The sequence below is a fragment of the Photinus pyralis genome, unplaced genomic scaffold, assembly GCF_008802855.1.
Source record: "Photinus pyralis isolate 1611_PpyrPB1 unplaced genomic scaffold, Ppyr1.3 Ppyr1.4_LG1, whole genome shotgun sequence".
Lineage (NCBI taxonomy): Eukaryota > Metazoa > Arthropoda > Insecta > Coleoptera > Lampyridae > Photinus > Photinus pyralis.
Window position 1 is genome coordinate 30,469,138 of NW_022170249.1, and position 9,923 is coordinate 30,479,060.

General features: G+C 34.6%; 1 protein-coding gene across 1 annotated transcript; it reads right to left on the reverse strand.

The window, feature by feature from the left end:
- Positions 1-2,039: 2,039 nt before the first annotated feature.
- Positions 2,040-8,076, reverse strand: LOC116159889 (protein quiver-like). The gene is made up of 4 exons (XM_031472980.1): positions 7,778-8,076; positions 7,629-7,682; positions 3,289-3,435; positions 2,040-3,237 (listed from the first exon to the last, which is right to left on the reverse strand). The coding sequence occupies exons 1-4, from the start codon at positions 7,809-7,811 to the stop codon at positions 3,026-3,028; spliced, it is 447 nt and encodes a 148-aa protein (XP_031328840.1). The 5' UTR covers positions 7,812-8,076; the 3' UTR covers positions 2,040-3,025.
- Positions 8,077-9,923: the final 1,847 nt, after the last annotated feature.

A 9,923-nucleotide genomic window follows, 5' to 3' on the forward strand; every position in this document is an offset into this window, starting at 1 on the left:
TCTGATATAACTTTCGATTAAAATTGATCAAAATCGGAATTTGAAAAATTCCAATTATTTTTATTTACATACCTACTTAATTTTTTGTTTTAATAGTGCGCTACGTACGTACCTACAGGGTGTCCCATTTTTGATACTTTTATAAGAGAAGTTGCTAGTGGTATCAAAAAAGTAATATATAGGTGTTATGTGTAATTTGAAAATATTCGCTTGGGGGGAAATCAAAAAACTGTCGATTTTGCAATGACCCCGTCGTTTCTTAGTTAAAAGAGATAGAGAAAATGTTTGTTACAAAACTTTGTTGAATAATTTGCCGATTTCAAAATAAGTATACTTACGGGGCCATGTAAAAAAGTTATGACCTAACTTCAATTTTTAAATGGAACACCCTGTATTGTTTCAATATTATTAAGATCTTACAAAAATTTAAAAAAATCTGTTTAACATTTTTTGTATATTTTTGAATATTTTTTAATATCCCTGGTGTGTTATATGTTTGAACAGAGAATCTAATATACTACCTTTTTAGATTAAAATACATAGGGTCTTCTATTTAAAAAATGAGGTTACTTCTGATAACTTTTTTATCTAACCCGTATACTTATTTTGAAAACGGCAGATTATTGAAAAATCATTATAAAGAAAGTTTTGGAATAAATATTTTTTTTAATCTCTTCTAACTATGAAAATATAGGGTCATTTTTTTGATTTTTCTCCAAATCTCTAAATCCAGCGAATATTTTAAAAATTTGGTTTTTTACCATTTTGAACCAAAAGGAGCGCATGACGCCTACATTATTTTTATGATAGCACCAACATTTACGGAGGTACCCTAGAGAAGTGTCGAAAATGGAACACCCTATACATGTTAATTTTACCTAAGCGATTAAAAAAAAGACAGCAGAAATAATTCAAGTTTCTTAGATCTTTTTAACGTCACAATATCCAGAGTTACTCTGAGATACCTTCAAGACTTTTTGGTTGAATATAAAACGAATGTGTGCAGTCGTATAATATGCTTTTCAGGCATATTTTCGCAAGATCAGTTCATTACTCGAACGGTAGGTTGCTTGATTTCAAGGAAGTAAAGTGGGAAACGCTCTACCTGGACTACAAGTTGAGATATTATTTAAATTTTCTGTCTTTATTTTAATTCGACCATATAACAGGGCTATAATAGACCACGGTCGTATACACCGATCTGAAAACTCGAGCCTGTTTCTATGTGAGAAGTGAGGTTGATACGCGTCGACTGTCGCGTAGTACCAAAAGTCGTCACGGGCGGCGCATCAGGCGAAGAATATTCTCTGTCAAAATGGGGTGCAAAAGTTCTTCTGTTTTTGAAGTGCCTAAAGATGCGGAAATGCGTGCAAAGTGGATGCTTGTGATTATTGCGATTCCGAAAAGTTGTTTTAACGGCGTTTATTGAATCGGATTCAAGGCAAATTTTCTCCATTGAATGTACCTATCCTCTCTACTCGTATAAGTTAAGTCTTCCATAGTATCCTTTTCTATTATGACATTATAACTATTATCGCTCCTTTTAATTAAAATAATTGATAAAAAAAAGTTGTTGCATAAGTTTAATGAACCTATAATAATAGCTTGCGCGCTCGGATTCTAACCCCTGTGTCGTCGGTGGTTAAGCCACCTGCGCTAATGGGACGCACGCTTTACATACGCTTATACCCGCTTTGGCTATACCGTATGGCGTCTGATCCTGACAACATACCTCAATCCATGCGCCACCTGGTAGCTCAGGGAGGAACTACGAATCTGACGACACATAAGAACCTTATCTCAAACAACAGGGTTTCCAAACATCTGTATACGACCCATGTAATATACCCACTGCTATATAATGTATGTTATAACTGTATCACTCAATGAAGTTAAACAGATAAATACACTCAAAACCAAGTTACCAAATTGTATCACTCAAATTGTTGTAAAAGCAATGTTTGGCATCACGTTATCATTGACCGAGCCTTCCCTATTCACGAGGCTTTGCAGTTTTACATTTTAATGAAACTCATATCTAACATATCATATACTTTACTCTTAATATTAATATCACAACCAATCTAAAAGTTAAAGAAATACTGCAAATCGCCTATTCAGCGGTGGCTATGGTAAAAATTTGGTATGTGTCAAAAAGTTTGTATGATAGGTCATAAGAATAAAAAAACTGATTTTGTTAGGTACTTAAAGGATTTCCTCAAAATCGGTACAGTCTTTTAGTGGTCGTGAATGTGTGGTGGGTGACACCATAAAAAACGTTGCCGCGTACGCGTATTATACTGTGGTTTCCAACCGAACATTAACACACATCGTAAAGTACCTATTAAAGTGGTGCAGTCTAAAGGCTGAATTCTCACTTGCGCTGAGCTCGGCGACGCGACGCGTTGCAGCGATGCAAAACGTCACTAAATAGAGATTTCATGGTTTTCAATGCGTGACCGCTTCGATGGCCGTTTTTGTGACGTCACCCACCGTATTTGAACGGCCGCTAAAGACGGCACCGCTTCCGAGAAAACTGTAGCTTTACAGAGAAATTGTGCAATTTTGTGACGTAATAAACATTGTAATTAGTACATTGTATTTTTATATGCATACTGGAACGGATGCACAATGCTACTGAAGCCAGTGGCATGCAACCCGAAAAATGGCGTAGGTAATTTATAAAGCATCAAAATGCAATAGCTATTGAACTATTATTTCTATGCTCATCGTTGAAACATAAATCTAGTAACTATCTACTAACATAATGAGCGTAACAAGGACAGGTAGCCGTAATTCAAAGTCTCTTACTCCGCACTCCCCTTGTTAGAAAAATTTGCGCATTTTTGTATCTTACATCCATTCCAGTAGGTTTAAAGTTCAATCAATTGGCATAACAAACTTGTAGACTGTTTTTTTTTGTTAATAAAAGTCTAATCTCTCTACCATTGTAACATACTTGTATCTACAGGTTGTTCCATACCAGCCTAGGACTGTGATTGAAGTAGGTATGGAACATTTAATATTATATCTTTAAACAATTACCAACTGCTAAAATTGCTAAAATAGATAGATAGACATGAATGGAGGTTTGAAACTTGGTAGATCCATTGCACATATCTTCCTCACAAAAACACATATGTCCTGTTCCACTACTTTCCATCATACAGACGTGATCAACCATAAACAAATTGATTTGTAACTGGGATGTACAAGTTCGTCTAACAACTTCGTAGGCTAAAAGATTGTTTTTGGTCTATCTGAAGTTGATTTACAGGAATTACTTACGTGATCGAGCGTGTCGTACCATTTTCACACAGCATCCATTACATGTCATTAGTGGCGGTTGATCCCTAGGAAGGACGGTGTAGTTAAACGGATCCTTGCATCGTAAGTCGGTCCAACTATCACATTCGTAGCAATAGATTTGTCGGGCTATTAACACAACAATAAATTAAAGATCAACAGTATAGCACGGTTCCTATTCATAATTTGTAGTCTTGTCTTAAGTCTATTGAAAAAAAGAAAAACTCAACGTGTTTCTTTCTTCCGAGATTCCTTACTGCAGAACGACGGAGGTGGGCTGCCCAGGCTTGCCAGAGCCTCTCTTCAACCAGAGAACGGGAATGTAAAGATAGCTAAAACTATGGACTGCAGCGGAAGGAGTACGTACTGCCCAGCATTCGCCTCGTAGATTTCTACATAATGGTAGCATTATGCGAAGGTACGTGTACCCCCTGAAAACTCCAAACAGACTGCAGTCTGCAGTGGGATTCAAACCCACAACCTCTCAAAGCGTGCGTAAAACGCATCCACTTCCCTACCCGCCTAAGTATTAAGATTTCGATTTTGGAAAATCTGACGCATCCATAAACAGGAGGAGGCCAGAAAATAACGAAACGTCATAAAGAAAACCTTCAGTGTAATAGAAATGCGATATACTAACAAAAATGAAAAAAAAAAGGTTTCTTTAACGCATTTTCCATGAATTGATCAACACTTCTTGAAAGGTCAGTGTAACCGACTATTTAGGTGTACAAAGCGAAATAGTTCTAATAACTTATAAATAAGAAACTTAGTAATGCGCATTCTGCGTATTCGCGCACCTGATTTTTAATATATGCGATATGTTTGCCTTTACCAGAAGAATCTTTGATGAAAATTTCAAAAAAATATCTGTAAGAAAGTTCACATTGCGCAGTATGCACATGCGCACATTAATCGTCAAGATCTTTCTTGGTTGAGGTGCCAGAGCTATACGCTACCCAATGCAAAAAGAACGAACTAAATACCTTGAAAACTGTAGGAATAGTTGCGGCCTCGGACGGCCAGAGAAAGTAATCATAATAGCGATTTGCAACATGAGTTCGATAATTAGCTGAAAACTGCATATATTTTGTTGAAATTTTAACCACAGGCACTTCTAGTTAGATATGCGCAGACTGCGCTGCGCAATGCCAACTTTCTTATTCATAGAGATATTTCTTTGGAATTTTAACCAAAGATGGTTTTAGTAAAAGCAAACGTATCGCATATTGTAAACATCAGATTAATGTGCGCATGCGTAGGATACGCAATAACAACTGTCTTATTTATCGAGATATCATTTTGAAATTTTAATCACAGATGCTCCTGTTACAGGAAAACATATCTCATCTTGTAAACATTAGATGTGCGTATGCGCAATCTATACGCATTCTGCGCAGTGCCAACTTTCTTATTTATGAAGATATTTGAAATTTTAACAATAGATACTTAAAAATCAAACGGACGCATGCGCAGACAGCAAAATGCCAAATTTGTTTACTTATGAAGATCTTTTTAAAATTTTAAACATACCGACTCTTCTAGTAAAAACAAACATATCGCATAAATAAAATGTGCGCATGCGCGAACTGCGCAACGTCAACGTTCTTATTTATGGAGATATTTCTAGTAAAGAAAAACATAGCGCACATAGCAATGGCCTTGGGAAGTAACTGGTAAATGCGCTGAAGTTACTCACCTTAGGGGAAAACCTTTTTACTTGTTTATCTTTATGATTAATCAGAATCACTCTACATATGTCAGATGGTTCGTTTTCTTGTTTCAGTCTGTGGCCCAAGTAAATGTGCGCAATTATTGCTTTCATATAATTTAATAAAGACATTTGAGTTGAAATGTGCAGGTGTTTCTTTGTGTAGAATTTCTGTATCTTTAAAGATTATTCGTTAAATATTAGTTTTGTGTTAAAAGTAATGGATTTGTATGATACAACAATTGATAATTATTTTGCTGACGTTAATAAATGTTTAACTTCGTAAAAATGCGGTCTTGCGACAATGTGGAGGTGGTTAGCGATAACGCATTGGTTATAAAAGGAAGTGTTAGAGGAAGATAAGGGGATTCTCAGTTTTGTCGGTATGGGAATTCCTGACCTTTTTATAGGGAATTTATTAGTCCTCATTTGTGAGTCTGATAAGGTCGTCCAAAAATCGTTTTGATAAACAAGTGCACTGCGAATTATTATGGTAACCAAGAAGCTAGTTAGTGATCTTTTTAGCGCATTTTCCAGCTCATGTTAGAAGGCCCTATTATTGCCACTTTCTCCGTCTGACTGCGCAATGCCATCCTTTTTGTTTATGTAGATATTTTTTGAAATTATAACCACAGATGCTTCTAGTATAGACAATTAAGTACGGGGAATTGGTCTTACATGTATACATATGGGCTATGTATACTTAAAAAAAACGGATCAAACGCATGGAATCATGATAGCATCACGGTATGGAACAGACGACTGTAGGCAACCAATATTACACGCGAATAACTTCAATATGGGCATAGCTTTAGCCATATAATACGCAATGCCAAAAGTTGAATCCAATCGATTCAAAATTCACAGTGCTCTTTTCGCATCTCGACCATTTATAAACCGAATTGCAAACTTTTTTACTTATAAGAGTATTTGAATGAAATTTGATACATAAGCACTTGGAATAAAGGAAAATCAAACGCCAATTTCAAAATTTGGTTTTGTGCATGCGCAGTGCCAACTTTTTTATTTATGGAGGAATTTAAACGAAATTTGATACATAGGCACTTGGGATAAAGGAAAATCAAACGTCAGTTTCAAAATTTAGCTTTGCGCATGCGCAGTGCCAACTTTTTTATTTATGGAAGAATTTAAATGAAATGTGATACATAGGCACTTGGAATAAAGGAAAATCTGGCGCCAGTTTCAAAATTTTATTTTGCGCATGCGCAGTGCCAACTTTTTTATCTATGGAACCATTTAAGTGAAATTTGATACTTAGGCGCTTGGAACAAAGGAAAATCTAACATTAGTTTTAAAATTTAGGTTTGCGCATGCGCAGTTCCAACTTTCTTATTTAGAAAAGCATTGAAATGAAATTCTTCTCATAAACTGAAATTGAAGTAGCACGTCAAAAATGGATTGCCCATGTGCAACGCTATCTTTCATATTTGTGGCCGGATTTTTACGATTTTATCAGAAGTTGCATCTTACAAATGGGAAATGAATGCAAGTGGAAATGCGCTTTATGTAAATCGTTTACGATTACTTTTTAACTTGTTTATAGTAGTTATTGCTATTAATTTTAACAATTTTGATTGTAATCCAAAAGTGTGGGATAATTCTTAAAAAAAAGTGCAAATAGTTCCGCAAGCACTAACAAGTAGTCCAATGATATCGACATTTTTTAATCCATAGGATTCTTTGAATTTAATTTAAGAAAAATTCCCTGTATATCACATAGTGTAAAAACCAAATGTGCATATGCGCAATGTGAACTTTCTTAATAATAGAAGAATTTTGAAATTTTAACCAGATTCTTTTCGAAAATACAAGCATAACGCATATATAAAAATCTGATGTGCGCATGCGCATACTGTGCAATGTCAACTTTCTTATTTATGGAGATATTTTTTGAAATTTTAACTACCGATGCTTCAAGTTACGACAAACATATCGCATATTGTAAAAATCAGATGTGCGCATGCGCAGACTGCGCAATGTGAACTTTCTTATTTATGGAGATATTTTTTGAAATTTTAACTACCGATGCTCCAAGTTACGACAAACATATCGCATATTGTAAAAATCAGATGTGCGCATGCGCAGACTGCGCGATGTGAACTTTCTTATTTGTAGAGATATTTTTTGAAATTGTAACCGCATATGCTTCTAGTAACGACAAGCATATGGCATATTTTAAACCGGTGTGCGTATGTGCAGTCTCCTAAGCTTTATATTTATAAGAATATTTATGCCGTCATTTTTTTCTTTGTTCACATAAATAGTCCGTTACATGATGGCAATTTCTTGTTTGAATCGAGAAATTTAAAATTGTAAAATAATCAAGGTACTCAAATTCATAGTACACACATCACCTGCACTACAAACTTCAAAAATCAATATTTCAGTAATTCCTAGTAGACAGGATACCATACTCTGTAAGCAATAGTAAGTGTTTTTTTTATTATTATGACCTTTTGTACTACAACAAAACGGAAAAACTAAATACGTATGGTAGGTAATTACAGAATTTATATGGGGGTTTACAAATGTATAGTTATGTACAATAAGTATTTGAAACGACTAGCTAAATATAATTTCAAAAACTTACTTTGGCATTCTGCATCTGTAGTTGATGTTATTGCTAATAGGGATATTACTGAAGCTGAAACAATAAATCATAGATAAGTAGGCAGCTTTGGTTTCAATAAGAGCAAAAGATTTACGGATCCTGCTCTAAAACTAATATAGTGTAGGTACCTTTTATTAAACTTATTATTGTAAAACTTATCATATTGTTTAAAGTTAACTCCGGTATGTCCTTGCACTATTTTTATGTTTTTCTAACACAATCACTATTTCTGCGTATGCTACTATTGCCATCATATTTAAGTTGTAATCTTTTAGGATGTGATAATAACATTTAAAACTTTACACTTCCAAGAAGGAGTAATGTACCAGCAGTGCAATAGGTACGTACGCTCTCTATCTCGTTTTCTGTATTGATCTCTTTAGCTTTCTCTTTCTAAAATAGCTGCAGAAATACGCGCAAGTCAACATTGTCGAGATTCAAAAATTCATTAGCAAAAAGAATTTATTATGACACTCGACTCGAGATTCCACTGATTCAATTCTTAACATATTTATGTTAATTATAATTTCTATGCAATAGTTGCTGCAATCGACATATCATAATAGGACTCCACCTTTCTTTTATGAAAATATATACCGCGGATTTCTGCGATAGTCAATTTGGCACTTAGCGTGGTCAAAGTACACATATAGCTTCACAAAAAATAAAAACCTCTTGAAATTTCAAATTTGAGTATTCAAAAGGGTCGTGCTTAATATGAAAAATTCTTTAGGAAGATAGGTATGCAATTTTCCGAAAAATCGTCGAGTGAAAAATTTTGTTTTCGTTTTTTCACTGTAATTGTTTAAATATTAAATATACGGAAAAAAGTTTCAATTAAAGTTTGCAGCTGATGCATTTATCGACAAAATTTGTCTGTAAAGTTTTTCTGTAAATTGACAAGTGTACGAGATATAATTGATTTCAGCGGAAGTTGATTCGTGGGTGGGCGCGAACGTCCCGTGAGCCGAATTGATTAAAGGCTTGATTTAAAAGTTAATAATTTGAATATTGTGATGCACTGAAAAAACTGACAAAGTTAATATATTTCAATGAAACTTTATCTGTAAATACTTTGAAGTATATACTTTCAAAACTTAATACAATTCTTCTGTAAATAACAAATTTTTTAAATAATAGACAATTATTTATATCAGACGTCTTTTAGAAAATCTAACAACTATTTTCAGTGCTAATTTAGAAAAACACAACGTAGATATTGACGAAGATGAAGATAATGATGACTTCGACGATCAAACAACTATAAATGTTGATAATCAAGACACTCAAGGTTCACATTTTGAGGATAACTTCAGTGAAGATGAAAATGATATTGAGTTATATTTGAGCTTGGAAGACGAATGATACTGATTGATTTCGATATGATAAATAAATGAAAACTCTACGTTTCTACCTGTCATTGTTTATTTACTATCTTAAAATTAAAAACTTGAAAATTAATAATTATGATGTTTAAAAATACTCTTAGGAAAATTTGGTATATTTCGAAAACTAATGAAGATATCAGAAAACTTTTCAGACAAATTTTGTAAGTAAATGCATTGTCTATAATTTTTCTGTATTTTCATTATTTAAACAATTAGAGTGAAAAAACAAATAACAAAATTTTCGACCAAAGTTCTTCCGGAAAATTGCTTATCTAAATTGGTAAAGATTTTCTCATATTAAGCACAATCCTTTTAACTACCTACATTTGAATTTCCAAAAGGGTTTTACTTTTTGCTGCATTTTACGGATATTTTGTGTACTTTGACCAGGCTAACTAGACATGATCCCATTGTAAGGTTGGGTGGGTAAGTGTAATTAATCTTAGGAACCATTTTTGCTCAGAAATCAATTATGCGACAAATATAAACTAACATTTGTCGTAATACATCAATATCCGCATTAGCAATATCAACTGGTCATCTTGCACCCTACCTGAGTCGCCAGAGGGCAACCACACCTGTCTGGAGCTTAGACCTGCTGCTGTATACAAATATTCAGATATAAGATGAAGTTTATAGGTCGATTTTGCTCCCCCCGCCAGCACCAGATCCGGTGGAAGTTGTCAGGGAAGAAGACGGAGTGGCAACAACAACAGCTACAGCGGAGAAAGAATCAGACGAAGAAGGTTCCTACCGCGAAGTCCACCGGGGAACACGCTCCCAAACTAGCCGCCTGCAAACATCTTCGCGACAACAATCGCGCATAATACCGGAATCTTCAATTCAAACCGAGCAGACCCAACCACCTGCACACCACCACCATCAA